The 19,454-nt window shown below is 45.0% G+C and overlaps 1 protein-coding gene across 16 annotated transcripts in view; it reads right to left on the bottom strand.

Moving 5' to 3' along the window:
• LOC110520760 (focal adhesion kinase 1) overlaps window positions 1-19,454 on the bottom strand; it is a 151,469-nt gene that overhangs the window by 89,067 nt on the left and 42,948 nt on the right. For 15 of the 16 annotated variants that reach the window (XR_016492136.1, XR_016492133.1, XR_016492131.1 and 12 more), the window contains 5 exons: window positions 12,910-13,076; window positions 9,064-9,151; window positions 5,534-5,613; window positions 5,337-5,399; window positions 645-699 (listed from right to left, as the gene is read on the bottom strand). Coding sequence is in view for 11 of the 16 variants with exons in the window: in XM_090221603.1 (XP_090077729.1) it covers window positions 645-699; window positions 5,337-5,399; window positions 5,534-5,613; window positions 9,064-9,151; window positions 12,910-13,076 (453 nt within the window). In the remaining 5 variants the exon portion in view is untranslated. Of the gene's footprint in view, window positions 1-644; window positions 700-5,336; window positions 5,400-5,533; window positions 5,614-9,063; window positions 9,152-9,541; window positions 9,675-12,909; window positions 13,077-19,454 lie in introns of those variants that run through there. The other variant, XM_090221613.1, reaches the window with a different exon arrangement.

The following is a 19,454-nucleotide window of genomic DNA, read 5'->3' as shown; positions in this document are numbered from 1 at the left end:
CTTTATTTCCACTCTCTTTGGAAGAACTGTGCTGCCTGCTTGAGTGACAGGGGTTGGGGTTTGGTGTGCTGGAAGCAAGCATCCGTGGGAGGGAGAGGCAGGCATTTTTGGCAGTGCACAAGGGGGGAGAGAGAGTGTGAGAGGCTTGCTCATGCCAGCAGCCGGGCACAGTGGCAGGGACAACACTTTTATTATAGGAGTCATGAGGATAATGCACTTTACTGTTTGACAAATTCATGGTTTTATTTGCACAAAATCAAAATACGTTTTGATTGAGGTGACCAGGTAGAATGAGCAGATCGCACCAGTGTGACTAGTAATACATTTAACTCGTACAGCTAAGGTCAAAGGGTCGCAAAATGTGAGTAAATGGTCACAGTCTGGAGCCCTGTAAGGGACACAGAAACAGAGAGGATGAAGGATGAAGAGAGAGCCTGACCATTCCACCGGAACGGTTTCCAACAGGACTGTGAGGTTTGTGCAGAACTGGGACACCTATTCTCTGGGGTAAGACTATGAGGAGCAGCCAGCCAGCCAGCCAGGTGATGACACTGTTTCAATCTGAACAATGGCATCTCCCTGTTTGCAGAGGCCTATGTTAGAACCCCCAGGATGGGGAAAGAGAGCAAAGAAGGTCTTCTTACCTTCACAGAGTCCAGCAAACTCTTGGGGAAGAATCTTCGTAAACCCACATCTTTTCTGCAGAGGACAGAGCAGAAAGAGTACTGCATTACATCATTGATCAACAAGAATGTGTGCTCATTTCACCAAAACGAGGTCAGCAGCAGGTGAAATTGAATTAATCTGTAACCAGAGTAGTGTTTTTAAAGAATTTTAATCAAATCAAAAACATATTTTTTACATTTTCATTGTCACTGACTCTGTATCAAGCCTGGCATGTGAAAACACTACTTCTAATTATTTTTTAAATGGAGAGTTATTTAAAAAGAGATTGTCTTTAAAACAGCATAATTCCCTCTTAAAGCACCACTGTTTTCAGTTGGCTCCAGATAGAGCACCTGTCAGCTGGTAGATGGCAACAGGACTGAGGCCATTTCCATAGCTAGCTACTGTGTAGTCAACGCCACACACTCCACACCCCTCCATAGCCTTATCATTTGGTTAAGATCCAGCCAGCGGTCTCTCTGTATAGGCCAAGTACACAGTCTGGCCTATATATATAACATCACCATTTACCCAGGCAGTTTGGCTTTCTAATATCCCTGTGTGGTGGAGTGGTGTTGTTCTGCAACACACAGTCAGTCAGAAAATACATACTAACGCAAATATGTCCAGATCAAACAAATCATTTGCTTTGGGAACATAAAGTCACCAAGGGCCTTTCACCTCCTCCTCCTCCACCGTGCTCCAATGAGGAACATAAAGTCACCAACGACCTTTCACCTCCTCCACCACCACCGTGCTCCAATGAGGAACATAAAGTCACCAAGGGCCTTTCACCTCCTCCACCACCACCGTGCTCCAATGAGGAACATAAAGTCACCAAGGGCTTTCACCTCCTCCTCCTCCACCGTGCTCCAATGAGGAACATAAAGTCACCAACGACCTTTCACCTCCTCCACCACCACCGTGCTCCAATGAGGAACATAAAGTCACCAAGGGCCTTTCACCTCCTCATCCTCCACCGTGCTCCAATGAGGAACATAAAGTCACCAAGGGCCTTTCACCTCCTCCACCACCACCATGCTCCAATGAGGAACATAAAGTCACCAACGGCCTTTCACCTCCACCACCGTGCTCCAATGAGGAACATAAAGTCACCAACGGCCTTTCACCTCCTCCTCCTCCACCGTGCTCCAATGAGGAACATAAAGTCACCAAGGGCCTTTCACCTCCTCCACCACCACCATGCTCCAATGAGGAACATAAAGTCACCAAGGGCCTTTCACCTCCTCCTCCTCCACTGTGCTCCAATGAGGAACATAAAGTCACCAAGGGCCTTTCACCTCCTCCACCACCACCATGCTCCAATGAGGAACATAAAGTCACCAACGGCCTTTCACCTCCACCACCGTGCTCCAATGAGGAACATAAAGTCACCAACGGCCTTTCACCTCCTCCTCCTCCACCGTGCTCCAATGAGGAACATAAAGTCACCAAGGGCCTTTCACCTCCTCCACCACCACCATGCTCCAATGAGGAACATAAAGTCACCAACGACCTTTCACCTCCTCCACCACCACCGTACTCCAATGAGGAACATAAAGTCACCAACGGCCTTTCACCTCCACCACCGTGCTCCAATGAGGAACATAAAGTCACCAACAGCCTTTCACCTCCACCACCACCGTGCTCCAATGAGGAACATAAAGTCACCAACGACCTTTCACCTCCACCACCACCGTGCTCCAATGAGGAACATAAAGTCACCAACGACCTTTCACCTCTTCCACAACCCCCGTGCTCCAATGAGGAACATAAAGTCACCAAGGGCTTTCACCTCCTCCTCCTCCACCGTGCTCCAATGAGGAACATAAAGTCACCAACGACCTTTCACCTCCTCCACCACCACCGTGCTCCAATGAGGAACATAAAGTCACCAAGGGCCTTTCACCTCCTCCACCACCACCGTGCTCCAATGAGGAACATAAAGTCACCAAGGGCTTTCACCTCCTCCTCCTCCACCGTGCTCCAATGAGGAACATAAAGTCACCAACGACCTTTCACCTCCTCCACCACCACCGTGCTCCAATGAGGAACATAAAGTCACCAAGGGCCTTTCACCTCCTCATCCTCCACCGTGCTCCAATGAGGAACATAAAGTCACCAAGGGCCTTTCACCTCCTCCACCACCACCATGCTCCAATGAGGAACATAAAGTCACCAACGGCCTTTCACCTCCACCACCGTGCTCCAATGAGGAACATAAAGTCACCAACGGCCTTTCACCTCCTCCTCCTCCACCGTGCTCCAATGAGGAACATAAAGTCACCAAGGGCCTTTCACCTCCTCCACCACCACCATGCTCCAATGAGGAACATAAAGTCACCAAGGGCCTTTCACCTCCTCCTCCTCCACTGTGCTCCAATGAGGAACATAAAGTCACCAAGGGCCTTTCACCTCCTCCACCACCACCATGCTCCAATGAGGAACATAAAGTCACCAACGGCCTTTCACCTCCACCACCGTGCTCCAATGAGGAACATAAAGTCACCAACGGCCTTTCACCTCCTCCTCCTCCACCGTGCTCCAATGAGGAACATAAAGTCACCAAGGGCCTTTCACCTCCTCCACCACCACCATGCTCCAATGAGGAACATAAAGTCACCAACGACCTTTCACCTCCTCCACCACCACCGTACTCCAATGAGGAACATAAAGTCACCAACGGCCTTTCACCTCCACCACCGTGCTCCAATGAGGAACATAAAGTCACCAACAGCCTTTCACCTCCACCACCACCGTGCTCCAATGAGGAACATAAAGTCACCAACGACCTTTCACCTCCACCACCACCGTGCTCCAATGAGGAACATAAAGTCACCAACGACCTTTCACCTCCTCCTCCACCACCGTGCTCCAATGAGGAACATAAAGTCACCAACGACCTTTCACCTCCACCACCACCGTGCTCCAATGAGGAACATAAAGTCACCAACGACCTTTCACCTCCTCCTCCACCACCGTGCTCCAATGAGGAACATAAAGTCACCAACGACCTTTCACCTCCTCCTCCACCACCGTGCTCCAATGAGGAACATAAAGTCACCAAGGGCCTTTCACCTCCTCCACAACCCCCGTGCTCCAATGAGGAACATAAAGTCACCAACGGCCTTTCACCTCCTCCACCACCGTGCTCCAATGAGGAACATAAAGTCACCACGGGCCTTTCACCTCCTCCACCACCACTGTGCTCCAATGAGGAACATAAAACTAGCTCCTGATATAGGCTAGCACGGTATTCCCTATAGTGCCTTACATAGTGAGACAAAAGTAGCACACTATGTAAGGAACAGTGTGCCACTTGGGACGTACAGTAGCCATAGCCTACACGCTGTGGCTGATAGATGCAATCTGAAGATTTGACCTAGTTGTTGTGAATAAGCCAGAGACAGGATTCTGTCGTAACCGGTGGTGACAGTGTGAAGCTGCTCAGTTAAATTGGAACTAATAGCGTTTTAACTGCTTTACAGATATGAAACAAACAGACAATCATAATATCACTCAACATCATCACATTCACAGTTTATACTACAAAATACATTTCATAAGAGGTTTTAAAAATAGGTTCTACTTGACTCAGCGTTCCATGGCATACATTAAGGCATTGTTGGCAGAATAGATTAATGCAGTTCAATGCAAGATTAATATCATTCACCAATACATTTCAGAAAATATTGCTATCAGGTTGTAAATCACAGCTGGCCTGGTACATTGTTTGCTGCTTCCATTCGGGATGCACTGACTTTCTCCCTCATATCGTTTTTTATTCTTCCTTGGGGTGTATATGAAGAGATTTTAATAAGATGTCATGTTGCTAAAATGCTGTCAGTTCCACTTTATTTTATTTATTTAACCTTTATTTTACTAGGCAAGTCAGTTAGGAACTAATTCTTATTTACAATGACGGCCTACACCAGTCAAACCCTAACACGGATGACGCTGGGTCAATTGTGCTCCACCCTACAGGACTCCCAATCACGGTCGGATGTGATACAGCCTGGAATCGAACCAGGGTGTCTGTAGTGACAACTCTAGCACTGAGATCCAGGAGAGAGGACACACACGATGAAAGGCTCAGCACAGCACAGGCTCATAGAGGTGAATTGTAGGATCTCTGTTCATAGATAGTGTTAAGATAATTATGTGTATGTTGTTACTACAGAAATACATAATTTCTAAAAGTCCAATGCAGCCATTTTTTAAAATCTCAATATAAATCATTTGTATGTAACAATTAAGTGCTGGAATTGTTTTCAACTAAAATTGTCAAAAATAAACAAAAATATCTTCTTCGCAAATAGCAATTTCTCAAGCAAGAATTTTGCTAGGACTGTCTTTGAGTGGTCTGAGTGTGGAGGGGGAAACTGAAAACAAGCAGTTATGGGCAGAGAGGTTTGGAACTCTCTTTCTTATTGGTCTATTAACTAATTTACCGCCTGGTGATGTCAGCAGGCAGGTCAAAACTCCATCCCACCAAAACAGGCTGAAATTGCAGGCAGTCTTTTCAAACAGCTCTTACACTAAAAGGACATTATCATCATTTTCACAACTTCACAGTATTATTCCAACCTCATAGTGTGAAAATATATATAAAACACAAGTAAAATCTAGTTTTTGACTGCACTAGGTCTTTAAGTAAAATAATCACTTACTCTAATAATTCATAATTTGATTTCTTATCCAGGGCATTTCCTCGCATTTCCCTAAAAAATCTCCTGTAACAGAAAACAAAAGATAATAAACAATTTGTGAGTTGTCAAAATGTTTATCTAATTATGGAATATTGGACGAGTACATGAATTCACTGTTTATAAGATATCAAATATCAAGTATTTAAAATAGAACTCACCTGATTTCAAGGCAGCCCAATTTAAGTGCAATGTCTTGGTCGACTCGATCAGCTACCTCCAACATGTAGTCACTCTTGACCTGAGAAACATCATCACAGTCATTCTCCATGACAACATGTTGTCACGCTTGACCTGAGAAACATCATCACAGTCATTCTCCATGTAGTCACTCTTGAACTGAGAAACATCATCACAGTCATTCTCCATGACAACATGTAGTCACTCTTGACCTGAGAAACATCATCACAGTCATTCTCCATGACAACATGTAGTCACTCTTGACCTGAGAAACATCATCACAGTCATTCTCCATGTAGTCACTCTTGACCTGAGAAACATCATCACAGTCATTCTCCATGTAGTCACTCTTGACCTGAGAAACATCATCACAGTCATTCTCCATGTAGTCACTCTTGACCTGAGAAACATCATCACAGTCATTCTCCATGTAGTCACTCTTGAACTGAGAAACATCATCACAGTCATTCTCCATGACAACATGTAGTCATTCTTGACCTGAGAAACATCATCACAGTCATTCTCCATGACAACATGTAGTCACTTTTGACCTGAGAAACATCATCACAGTCATTCTCTATGACAAAGAGAACTACTAAAGTAGTGACAGGTAGTGTAGAGAGCATTGTGAATCTATTGTAAGACAGCAACAGGTAGATGGAAAGAGGTCCTCAGTTACTTGTGGATGTCATCAGATGCTCAGCTGGTAAAGCAATGCCAGGATAGCGGGTTCGATTCCCTGGACCACCCATGCGTAAGTCGCTTTGGATAAAATCGTCTCCTAAATGGCATACATTATATGATTATATTATGAATTAGTTAGTCTGACTGAGCTGCAGCTGATGGGTCCAGCTCACATGGACTTTAATGAGCCACGAGACTTGAGGCTACCTCAGATCTCTAAGAGAGAAAACACCAAAGCTTGTATTTAACAGCAGCAGGTGGCCGTCCTATCACCTCTGACCAGAACACCAGCCATCAATGTCTATTCATTTCTAGGTGGTTCTATATGTTGAATCGCTGCCGTTCCTAACACCCAGCAGGTGGCCGTCCTATCACCTCTGACCAGAACACCAGCCATCAATGTCTATTCATTTCTAGGTGGTTCTATATGTTGAATCGCTGCCGTTCCTAACACCCAGCAGGGGATGGCTGCCGTTCGTATCACTCAGCAGGGGATGGCTGCCATTCATTTCACCCAGCAGGGGATGGCTGCCATTCGTATCACCCAGCAGGGGATGGCTGCCGTTCGTATCACCCAGCAGGGGATGGCTGCAGTTAGTATCACCCAGCAGGTGATGGCTGCCGTTCGTATCACCCAGCAGGGGATGGCTGCCGTTCGTATCACCCAGCAGGGGATGGCTGCCGTTCCTAACACCCAACAGGTGATGGCTGCCGTTCGTATCACCCAGCAGGGGATGGCTGCCGTTCATATCACTCAGCAGGGGATGGCTGTCGTTCCTAACACCCAGCAGGTGATGGCTGCAGTTCGTTTCACCCAGCAGGGGATGGCTGCCGTTCGTATCACCCAGCAGGGGATGGCTGCCGTTTGTATCACCCAGTAGGTGATGGCTGCCATTCATATCACCCAGCAGGTGATGCTACCAGACTGTAGCCACACACAGCTTTTAGCTGTTGGGACTTTCTGGTGGGTTTATTCTCTAGGAACCTCTGGCCAGCAGCCCAGACAGCAATATAACACACTCTCAGTCACACCGTACCACCCCAGCAGGGCCGTTTCAATGTCACCAAAAGCTATTTAACAGAGTTTATATAGCCTTCAGCCATTTTAAGTACAGCCAGCTGACTTTGTCACACATTGTCCTCTACCTGTTGTGAAAAAAATCATAATACACAACAGTGTATTTCTCTGATAAACAGAGAGGGAAGAACACTGAATGGTTTCTGTCCACACCTGCCAGTCCCAACTCAATATGAATATGGTTTCTGTCCACACCTGACAGTCATAACTCAATCTGAATATGGTTTCTGTCCACACCTGACAGTCCCAACTCAATATGAATATGGTTTCTGTCCACACCTGACAGTCCCAACTCAATATGAATATGGTTTCTGTCCACACCTGACAGTCATAACTCAATCTGAATATGGTTTATGTCCTCACCTGACAGTCCCAACTCAATCTGAATATGGTTTCTGTCCACACCTGACAGTCCCAACTCAATCTGAATATGGTTTCTGTCCACACCTGACAGTTCCAACTCAATCTGAATATGGTTTCTGTCCACACCTGACAGTTCCAACTCAATCTGAATATGGTTTCTGTCCACACCTGACAGTCCCAACTCAATCTGAATATGGTTTCTGTCCACACCTGACAGTTCCAACTCAATCTGAATATGGTTTCTGTCCACACCTGACAGTCCCAACTCAATATGAATATGGTTTCTGTCCACACCTGACAGTCATAACTCAATCTGAATATGGTTTCTGTCCACACCTGACAGTCCCAACTCAATCTGAATATGGTTTCTGTCCTCACCTGACAGTCCCAACTCAATCTGAATATGGTTTCTGTCCACACCTGACAGTTCCAACTCAATCTGAATATGGTTTCTGTCCTCACCTGACAGTCCCAACTCAATCTGAATATGGTTTCTGTCCACACCTGACAGTCATAACTCAATCTGAATATGGTTTATGTCCTCACCTGACAGTCCCAACTCAATCTGAATATTGTTTCTGTCGTCACCTGACAGTCATAACTCAATCTGAATATGGTTTCTGTCCTCACCTGACAGTCCCAACTCAATCTGAATATGGTTTCTGTCCACAACTGACAGTTCCAACTCAATCTGAATATGGTTTTTGTCCACAACTGACAGTCCCAACTCAATCTGAATATGGTTTCTGTCCACACCTGACAGTTCCAACTCAATCTGAATATGGTTTCTGTCCACACCTGACAGTTCCAACTCAATCTGAATATGGTTTCTGTCCACACCTGACAGTCATAACTCAATCTGAATATGGTTTCTGTCCACACCTGACAGTTCCAACTCAATCTGAATATGGTTTCTGTCCACACCTGACAGTCATAACTCAATCTGAATATGGTTTCTGTCCTCACCTGACAGTCCTAACTCAATCTAAATATGGTTTCTGTCCACACCTGACAGTTCCAACTCAATCTGAATATGGTTTCTGTCCACACCTGACAGTCATAACTCAATCTGAATATGGTTTCTGTCCACACCTGACAGTTCCAACTCAATCTGAATATGGTTTCTGTCCACACCTGACAGTTCCAACTCAATCTGAATATGGTTTCTGTCCACACCTGACAGTCATAACTCAATCTGAATATGGTTTCTGTCCACACCTGACAGTTCCAACTCAATCTGAATATGGTTTCTGTCCACACCTGACAGTCATAACTCAATCTGAATATGGTTTCTGTCCTCACCTGACAGTCCTAACTCAATCTAAATATGGTTTCTGTCCACACCTGACAGTCCCAACTCAATCTGAATATGGTTTATTTCCTCACCTGATGGTAGAAGTAGTTCAGTGTAGGTTTATCTTCTGAAAAATGGTTCAAGAATCCTTTTGGCAAGTAGCGTATCCGTAGCTCATACCTGTGGAGAAAGAAATGCCATATGGTTAGCTCGATGCAAACGAGGACGAAGGACAACTCAGAAACAAGGTTCCAAAGGAACACATTGAAACAGAAGAGTTAGGACAGACAGAATGCTGTTTTGATATCTAACAACCTCTGTGTGTTATTATACAGCGCTGTGAATGTGGAAGCTGTATGGTACAAGTCAGCACGTTGTCATTATTCTGTACTTTCCCAGTGGATCCTTTCATATGGAACTTATCAAAGAGATCAGTGAGACTGAGTCTGCGTCCCAAATGGCACCCTATTACCTACATAGTGCACTACGTTTGACCAGAACCTTATGGGCCCTGGTCAAAAGTAGTGCCCTATATAGGCATAGACATCATCGAGACATCATCATCATTACCTTTGGCAGGGAGAGACCTCAATGATCATTCCTGGAATAACTATAACATCCAGCCACAGCTTTCTGATCAACCTACAAGGTGAAATAAACTACTGAACTGCTTGAAATAGCTGCTTGTTCAAACTCTGTTCTAAGCCTGTTCCTTCTAATTACAAAGTCTCTGACTAGAGAAAACCTTTCCTGGCTCTGTCAGATCACATGGTCTTTGTAGTTCTGGTGTTTTCTACTCAGCTGTGATCTACACCAGAGAGAGATAATAGAACAGCAGCCAGTGGAAGGTACATGACTCAGTACATTGTGATTCTATGTGTAAAAGGCAAGTCATTCATTTGATGTCTGTATGAATGGCTTGAGGACAGTGTCATGGGTATTGAATGAGTATTTTAGAGTGTCTGCTGGTCTGTCAACACTTCCATTGAACCAGTGTTCTAGAATGTTTCTTCGATGAACATGCTATTGATACGACTGCGAGAGCCAATGTTCAAGATAAATTTCCCTTCGACAATAAGGTAAATTAGGATCATTTTCTCCTAATGTATCAATCGCTTGCTTTTATTGTGCAACCTACGTACCATTCACCAGCTCAACAACGGAGACACAGAAAGACAAGCAGTAACAGGCTCCATGGCATGAAAGCATTGAGACGAGGTCACCCCCCCCCCCCCCCCCACACAGATATCCATCCATTATCCATTCTTCCTTTCAACGGCCTTGTACAGCCTGGTGAGGAATGCAAGGCTAATGAGACACATAGCATGTGGTCTGACACTGGATGCGTCCCAAATGGTCACCCTATTTCCTATATAGCCCCTACAGGCCCTGGTCAAAAGTAGTGCACTTTAAAGGTAACATGGAACCATTTGGGATGCAGGCATTGAAAGGCTCTAAACAACAGAAATGTAACAAATGGACACTGCAATAGGTCTACTTCCTGTGTTAAACAACTACAGCATCTGAATGAACACTGCAATAGGTCTACTTCCTGTGTTAAACAACTACAGCATCTGAATGAACACTGCAATAGGTCTACTTCCTGTGTTAAACAACTACAGCATCTTAATGGACACTGCAATAGGTCTACTTCCTGTGTTAAACAACTACAGCATCTGAATGGACACTGCAATAGGTCTACTTCCTGTGTTAAACAACTACAGCATCTGAATGGACACTGCAATAGGTCTACTTCCTGTGTTAAACAACTACAGCATCTGAATGGACACTGCAATAGGTCTACTTCCTGTGTTAAACAACTACAGCATCTGAATGGTGTTTGATTTTTGCTATTACTGACGATACAGGGCTTATTCTATCGCCAGAAGGAATTAAGGCTGAATAAAGAGACTATTTCATAATGAATGAGCAGCACAGTCACTGAGTATCCCCTGAGCTAACTTCAGCAGAGAACCACTAACAACAGCACACAGTCACTGAGTATCCCCTGAGCTAACTTCAGCAGAGAACCACTAACAACAGCACACAGTCACTGAGTATCCCCTGAGCTAACTTCAGCAGAGAACCACTAACAATAGCACACAGTCACTTCATTTCCTCTGTATTATTTATCTCCATTACTTCTGCACTGATGCCTGACTGAGAAGAGGTGGGGATAGACAGAATAAGCTCTGCTGTGGTGGTTGTGGTCTACAGTATAAAGCATGCATTATCTCACTGTGTTCAATGGTAGCTCCTACGATCCTATGCAAATACAATGCTGCTTAGGAACAGAACAGGTTGTTCCGCGAGGTAGAACGTATTGTATCATTGAGTATTCTTAGAACATTCACATTCACAGAACAGTTACGTTCCATCTTGATTTGTGAGCAGCACAGTTGGGAATCATATAGAATTCTGAGGACAGGTGGCCAGGGTTTAAACTGAGTCATGAAACGCCTGCTGTCATGTTTTTATTCTTTGGGAACATCTATCTAGGCCTGCTACATTATTCAAATGTATTCTTCCAGCTGGACACATTTCAGAATTGAAGAGACGCATACGCACATGCACGCAAGCACACACACAAGCACACACACAAGCACACACACAAGCACACACACAAGCACACACAGACACAGAGTTATAATAAGGTGAGTGAGAAGCAACCTGCCCAGAGAACAGTAGTGTATGTTAGAGGAAGGCTGGATACAGTTCTAAATCTCGTCCTTTACCTCCCATGTCAACACACTGCCCTGTCTGGCCGTGAAGGAAGCAGAGGTGAGGGGGAGTACAGTCTGAAATATCACCCAAATAAAAGCTGTCTAGACATTGCTCTGCTATCTCTGATATGGCATTTCTCTCTCCATATCTTCACTCAGTCAGGAGTAGAAGGGAATCTATCAGCATTAGGCTCCAACATCAAACACTGAGATCACATCAACAGATAGTTCAGTCCTCTCTAATTACTCTCTTCCTCAACACTTTCTCAGTTGACTTTGTCAGTGAATCTCTCATTGTAGTCTAATTTCCCTTCCAATAACAGTGATGAGACAGGAGGAAACCTGTATCTCAGCCTATAGAGGCCTAATTACACTGGAACGTCATATGAAGGGTTTTCAGCCTGCTTCTGAGGAACCATGATTTATGCAGGCAGATTGGAAGGAAATTCAAGGCCACTCGGCCCAACTAACAGGATGGCAACAATTGATTTTCGGTTCCGTTGCAACTCTGCCCAATTCCCCCATCAGTGGGTTTACATTTGAAAATACAAGGCACATAAAGTCCTGATTTCATCCCCTTACTACATTGATTAAATAACCAAGCGCCTTGCAATGACATAGACTGCACACATCTCCCTGGTAACAAGGTCACTTCTATCCGTGACATACTTTAGCCCCTTGGCTTTGCCACTGGTCTGAATCCATTAAAACAACCAAATTCGTTCCCATATTTTCTCTTCCAAAAAACAGGCCTAGGAAATCTGCCATTTTAGCTAGTGAGCACTAGTTAGACAGTTTAAGCATGGTCAAGCATTTCAAGGGGCAAGGCTGTAGCCCGGATGGCTTACTCACATAATTGAGTTATGAATTAAGTTATGCAAAGCTCATAAGGTGCTGTACATGTGCTTATAATGCATTATGATGATGGTATTCATAGGAAGTGTTTGAATATTTATATTAAAGCAGAATTACATGGAGCCAATATGCATAAAGGCGGCAGCGTCAAGGCTTTTAAGGTGACAGAGCAGTGTAGATATGGCTTTATACAGTATTTCAACGTGTCTATGTAGCCTGCTCCCAGATCAGTTTGTGCTGTTTTGCCAAAGCAACAATGACAATAGGAGTTGGTCAAACAGCACACACGGACAGAACTGGGACCAGGGATCAGCAGTGTAAATATAGCTTCATACAGTATGTCTCTGTCCTAGTTCTTACCTCCACTCGTCCTGAGGGTGGAGCAGCTCGTACCTCTCCCTGACGAGGGACACCCCCATGTCGGGGTGCAGCCAGTGGATGTTCCCTGAGCGCAGGTGGCTGAGACGCAGGCCCAGACAGGAAACACACTTCACCTTGTGGATGTCTGCTATCTTCTGGATGATACCCTGTCAGGGGACACACGTGTAGACACACACTTAGGCTATAGAGTCACTCTGAAATGAATTTTAGTCAATGTCAATGGACAGACGTGTAGACAGTATACACACTGAGGTTAGAGGAGGAATCACTCAGAGATGAGATTCAAATCAACAACACGTCAGTCATAATCCCTAAAAGATCAGTATGGCTGTGTTCCAAATGGCACCCTATTCCCTTTGCGGACGAAGAGTTTGATTGACAGTAATTGACAGTAATGAACTGTCCTACAGATTGTAGTTTGTGATTCAGAGGGCAGGAGATATAGATAAATGAATAGCAGTCATAGTGACATATTGGTAGTGTGACAGACAGCAGTGGGGAGGGCCTTCCTTGGCCCATCCATCCCTGTAGTCCAGGAGAACCATCTATTCACCCATCCATCCCTGTCGTCCAGGAGAACCACCTATTCACCCATCCATCCCTGTAGTCCAGGAGAACCATCTATTCACCCATCCATCCCTGTAGTCCAGGAGAACCATCTATTCACCCATCCATCCCTGTAGTCCAGGAGAACCATCTATTCACCCATCCATCCCTGTAGTCCAGGAGAACCATATATTCACCCATCCATCCCTGTCGTCCAGGAGAACCATCTATTCACCCATCCATCCCTGTAGTCCAGGAGAACCATATATTCACCCATCCATCCCTGTCGTCCAGGAGAACCATCTATTCACCCATCCATCCATGTAGTCCAGGAGAACCATCTATTCACCCATCCATCCCTGTCGTCCAGGAGAACCATCTATTCACCCATCCATCCCTGTAGTCCAGGAGAACCATATATTCACCCATCCATCCCTGTCGTCCAGGAGAACCATCTATTCACCCATCCATCCATGTAGTCCAGGAGAACCATCTATTCACCCATCCATCCCTGTAGTCCAGGAGAACCATCTATTCACCCATCCATCCCTGTAGTCCAGGAGAACCATCTATTCACCCATCCATCCCTGTAGTCCAGGGGTGACATCTATTCACCCATCCATCCCTGTAGTCCAGGGGTGACATCTATTCACCCATCCATCCCTGTAGTCCAGGAGAACCATCTTTTCACCCATCCATCCCTGTAGTCCAGGAGAACCATCTATTCACCCATCCATCCCTGTAGTCCAGGAGAACCATCTATTCACCCATCCATCCCTGTAGTCCAGGAGAACCATCTATTCACCCATCCACCCCTGTAGTCCAGGAGAACCATCTATTCACCCATCCATCCCTGTAGTCCAGGAGAACCATCTATTCAACCATCCATCCCTGTAGTCCAGGGGTGACATCTATTCACCCATCCATCCCTGTAGTCCAGGAGAACCATCTATTCAACCATCCATCCCTGTAGTCCAGGGGTGACATGAGGACTCCAGGGGAACCATCTATCTATAACAGTAGATAGAATAGAAAGAACAGCTTGGCAGAGTTACACTGAATGATAGATCGTCCTCTCTCTCTCTTCCAGGAAGAGATTGTCATTGTGTGCAGAATCAAGGGAAGGGGAGCGGGGCGGGTTAAATAATCCATCATTGAAATGCCACTATGGGGCTTATGACACAATCTGAGAAGTGACACCCCTGCTTGGTTAAAATGATTAACGAGAAGACCTCCCCATCTCTTTCAGGGATGACATGTTCCATCACATCCCTCAACATCATCTGACATCACTACTTCAGGTATTGAAGTTAGAGGCCATTGAAGCATAAATTAGAAGCAGTCTACTTTGAAATGAAGCGCTTTGCCATTCCAGAGCCAGACACCTAACAGAAGAGATGTGGTAGCAAAGCCTTTTGGAATCTTTTCCAATAAACACCTTTAACTAGCTATTCTTTTCACCTCCTAAACTCTCTTAGTCTTGTTTCATCTGAATAGAAGTCATTATTAAACCTAACGGGGATGGAAGACACTAAATGTAGAAATGTCAACCTCATAAATACCCGGGTTGTGTTCAGTAGGGAGAAAACGTTTTGAAACACTTTAAAATTGTGAAGTAGTCCGAGGTACTAAGTTAATTTGTCTAATAAGAAAACTTGTTTTCATTTTCTGTTACAAAACATTGTAGCTACAGTGTGACCTACTGAACGTCAGGTAGCCTAGCGGTTAAGAGCTTTGGGCCAGTAACCAAAAGGTTGCTGGTTCGAATCCCTGAGCCGACTGGTTGAAGAATCTGCCGATGTGCCCTTGAGCAAGGCACTTAACCCGAATTGCTCCTGGAAGTCGCTCTGGATAAGAGCGTCTGCTAAATGACTAAAATGTAAATGTTAAAGGAACATCGCCCAGGTGATAGGGGGAGTTCTACAGTGAGACGCTCAAGGAAGGAACATCGCCCAGGTGATAGGGGGAGTTCTACAGTGAGACGCTCAAGGAAGGAACATCGCCCAGGTGACAGGGGGAGTTCTACAGTGAGACGCTCAAGGAAGGAACATCGCCCAGGTGACAGGGGGACTTCTACAGTGAGACACTCAAGGAAGGAACATCGCCCAGGTGATAGGGGGACTTCTACAGTGAGACACTCAAGGAAGGAACATCGCCCAGGTGATAGGGGGACTTCTACAGTGAGACACTCAAGGAAGGAACATCGCCCAGGTGATAGGGGGACTTCTACAGTGAGACGCTCAAGGAAGGAACATCGCCCAGGTGATAGGGGGAGTTCTACAGTGAGACGCTCAAGGAAGGAACATCGCCCAGGTGATAGGGGGACTTCTACAGTGAGACACTCAAGGAAGGAACATCGCCCAGGTGATAGGGGGAGTTCTACAGTGAGACGCTCAAGGAAGGAACATCGCCCAGGTGATAGGGGGAGTTCTACAGTGAGACGCTCAAGGAAGGAACATCGCCCAGGTGACAGGGGGAGTTCTACAGTGAGACGCTCAAGTCCCAAATGACTGTCTACATATGACACATTTCCATACAGTGTTTTAGCAAAAAGGCCCAAGATGCTCTGTTTCCATCTAAAGGCGCTAGCATGCCTCAGTTCAGCTGGTGGCTAGCCTGAAGTCGTCTAGGCGAACTGAATGAGTGTCCTCGCATACTCCCTTAAAAAACATTTGCTTGAAAAACTAGAAAAAATACACAATAGTACTGTTTGTCCATTTAGAGAAGCCGTAGCCAGAGTACACTTCAGCAAAATAGTCAGAATTAATCTAAGAGAACTCAAGAAATCTGTCATTCATTTGGACGTTTATGCGGAGATCTTGGTTGAGCAATTTGACATCTAACTAAGACGTTTGGTGCAGTATTTCTCAATTTAAAAAATTGCATGAAAGCAGGTCGTCTCTCATTGAATGACAACAAAGTCTTTATTGAACAATGCTTATTGTTGACCAATCACCAACAAAGTATTTATTGAACAATGCCTACTGTTGACCAATCACCAACAAAGGGGCCTAGACTTCAGCTACTGACTTCGGCTTGCCTCAAGAAAGATGTGTGCAGCCGGAAAAACCCTTATCGAAATCCAAAACTAACTAAACGTCACAAAATGGCATCATAATATATTCACTAACTCTTCCTAACTGTTTTGTCTGGGAACCATTTGGAAGCCTTAAGCAGGCCGGCATCGTGTCCCACTGGGCCATGGCTCCGGCGGACTTGCTCTCACCTGGGGCCAAAGCCAGGCCACTGGTACTTTTCAGCTGGCATTTACATAACATTGGCAAACTGTGGACTTTAACACCTTCTCACAAAGCACCTTCTCACAAGTCCTCAATGTCAGCCCTAGCTATGGAAACACAATTTCCCTAATATACCATTAGGGTGTATTTTTTTTATTAAACCTTTATTTAACTAGGCAAGTCAGTTAAGAACAAATTCTTATTTTCAATGACGGCCTAGGAACATTGGGTTAACTGCCTGTGTAACACTGATGTTAAAGTTGAAAAGCAGCAATAGTGCACTTCTTTTGACCAGCGACTATAGGGCTGTATAGGGAACAGGGAGCCATTTGGGACACTCAGGGTGTTGATAGGTAACTGTCTGTCTGTCTGTCTAGTTGGTAGAGTTGATAGGTAACTGTCTGTCTGTCTGTCTAGTAGGTAGAGTAGATAGGTAACTGTCTGTCTGTCTGTCTGTCTGTCTGTCTGTCTGTCTGTCTAGTAGGTAGAGTAGATAGGTAACTGTCTGTCTGTCTGTCTGTCTGTCTGTCTGTCTGTCTGTCTGTCTGTCTGTCTGTCTGTCTGTCTGTCTGTCTGTCTGTCTGTCTGTCTGTCTAGTAGGTAGAGTTGATAGGTAACTGTCTGTCTGTCTGTCTGTCTAGTAGGTAGAGTAGATAGGTAATTGTCTGTCTGTCTGTCTGTCTAGTAGGTAGAGTTGATAGGTAACTGTCTGTCTGTCTGTCTGTCTAGTAGGTAGAGTAGATAGGTAATTGTCTGTCTGTCTGTCTGTCTAGTAGGTAGAGTTGATAGGTAACTGTCTGTCTGTCTGTCTGTCTGTCTAGTAGGTAGAGTAGATAGGTAACTGTCTGTCTGTCTGTCTGTCTAGTAGGTAGAGTTGATAGGTAAACTGTCTGTCTGTCTGTCTAGTAGGTAGAGTTGATAGGTAACTGTCTGTCTGTCTGTCTAGTAGGTAGAGTAGATAGGTAAACTGTCTGTCTGTCTGTCTAGTAGGTAGAGTTGATAGGTAACTGTCTGTCTGTCTGTCTGTCTGTCTAGTAGGTAGAGTAGATAGGTAACTGTCTGTCTGTCTGTCTGTCTAGTAGGTAGAGTTGATAGGTAAACTGTCTGTCTGTCTGTCTAGTAGGTAGAGTTGATAGGTAACTGTCTGTCTGTCTGTCTAGTAGGTAGAGTAGATAGGTAAACTGTCTGTCTGTCTGTCTAGTAGGTAGAGTTGATAGGTAACTGTCTGTCTGTCTGTCTGTCTAGTAGGTAGAGTTGATAGGTAACTGTCTGTCTGTCTGTCTAGTAGGTAGAGTAGATAGGTAAACTGTCTGTCTGTCTGTCTAGTAGGTAGAGTTGATAGGTAACTGTCTGTCTGTCTGTCTGTCTAGTAGGTAGAGTTGATAGGTAACTGTCTGTCTGTCTGTCTAGTAGGTAGAGTAGATAGGTAACTGTCTGTCTGTCTGTCTGTCTGTCTGTCTGTCTGTCTGTCTGTCTGTCTGTCTGTCTGTCTGTCTGTCTGTCTGTCTGTCTGTCTGTCTGTCTGTCTGTCTAGTTGGTAGAGTTGATAGGTAACTGTCTGTCTGTCTGTCTAGTAGGTAGAGTAGATAGGTAACTGTCTGTCTGTCTGTCTGTCTGTCTGTCTGTCTGTCTGTCTGTCTGTCTGTCTGTCTGTCTGTCTAGTAGGTAGAGTTGATAGGTAACTGTCTGTCTGTCTGTCTGTCTAGTAGGTAGAGTTGATAGGTAACTGTCTGTCTGTCTGTCTGTCTGTCTGTCTGTCTGTCTGTCTAGTAGGTAGAGTTGATAGGTAACTGTCTGTCTGTCTGTCTGTCTGTCTGTCTGTCTGTCTGTCTAGTAGGTAGAGTAGATAGGTAACTGTCTGTCTGTCTGTCTGTCTGTCTGTCTGTCTGTCTGTCTGTCTAGTAGGTAGAGTTGATAGGTAACTGTCTGTCTGTCTGTCTAGTAGGTAGAGTAGATAGGTAACTGTCTGTCTGTCTGTCTGTCTGTCTGTCTGTCTGTCTGTCTGTCTGTCTAGTAGGTAGAGTTGATAGGTAACTGTCTGTCTGTCTGTCTGTCTGTCTGTCTGTCTGTCTGTCTGTCTGTCTAGTAGGTAGAGTAGATAGGTAACTGTCTGTCTGTCTGTCTGTCTGTCTGTCTGTCTGTCTAGTAGGTAGAGTAGATAGGTAACTGTCTGTCTGTCTGTCTGTCTGTCTGTCTGTCTGTCTGTCTGTCTGTCTGTCTGTCTAGTAGGTAGAGTTGATAGGTAACTGTCTGTCTGTCTGTCTGTCTAGTTGGTAGAGTTGATAGGTAACTGTCTGTCTGTCTGTCTGTCTAGTAGGTAGAGTTGATAGGTAACTGTCTGTCTGTCTGTCTGTCTGTCTGTCTGTCTAGTAGGTAGAGTTGATAGGTAACTGTCTGTCTGTCTGTCTGTCTAGTAGGTAGAGTTGATAGGTAACTGTCTGTCTGTCTGTCTGTCTGTCTGTCTGTCTGTCTGTCTAGTAGGTAGAGTTGATAGGTAACTGTCTGTCTGTCTGTCTGTCTGTCTGTCTGTCTGTCTAGTAGGTAGAGTAGATAGGTAACTGTCTGTCTGTCTGTCTGTCTGTCTGTCTGTCTGTCTGTCTAGTAGGTAGAGTTGATAGGTAACTGTCTGTCTGTCTGTCTAGTAGGTAGAGTAGATAGGTAACTGTCTGTCTGTCTGTCTGTCTGTCTGTCTGTCTGTCTGTCTGTCTGTCTAGTAGGTAGAGTTGATAGGTAACTGTC

The sequence above is a fragment of the Oncorhynchus mykiss genome, chromosome 3, assembly GCF_057628025.1.
Source record: "Oncorhynchus mykiss isolate SJ-2025 chromosome 3, ASM5762802v1, whole genome shotgun sequence".
NCBI lineage: Eukaryota > Metazoa > Chordata > Actinopteri > Salmoniformes > Salmonidae > Oncorhynchus > Oncorhynchus mykiss.
Note: the sequence above shows the minus strand (reverse complement) of the source record. Positions and strands in the feature narration are given on the sequence as shown.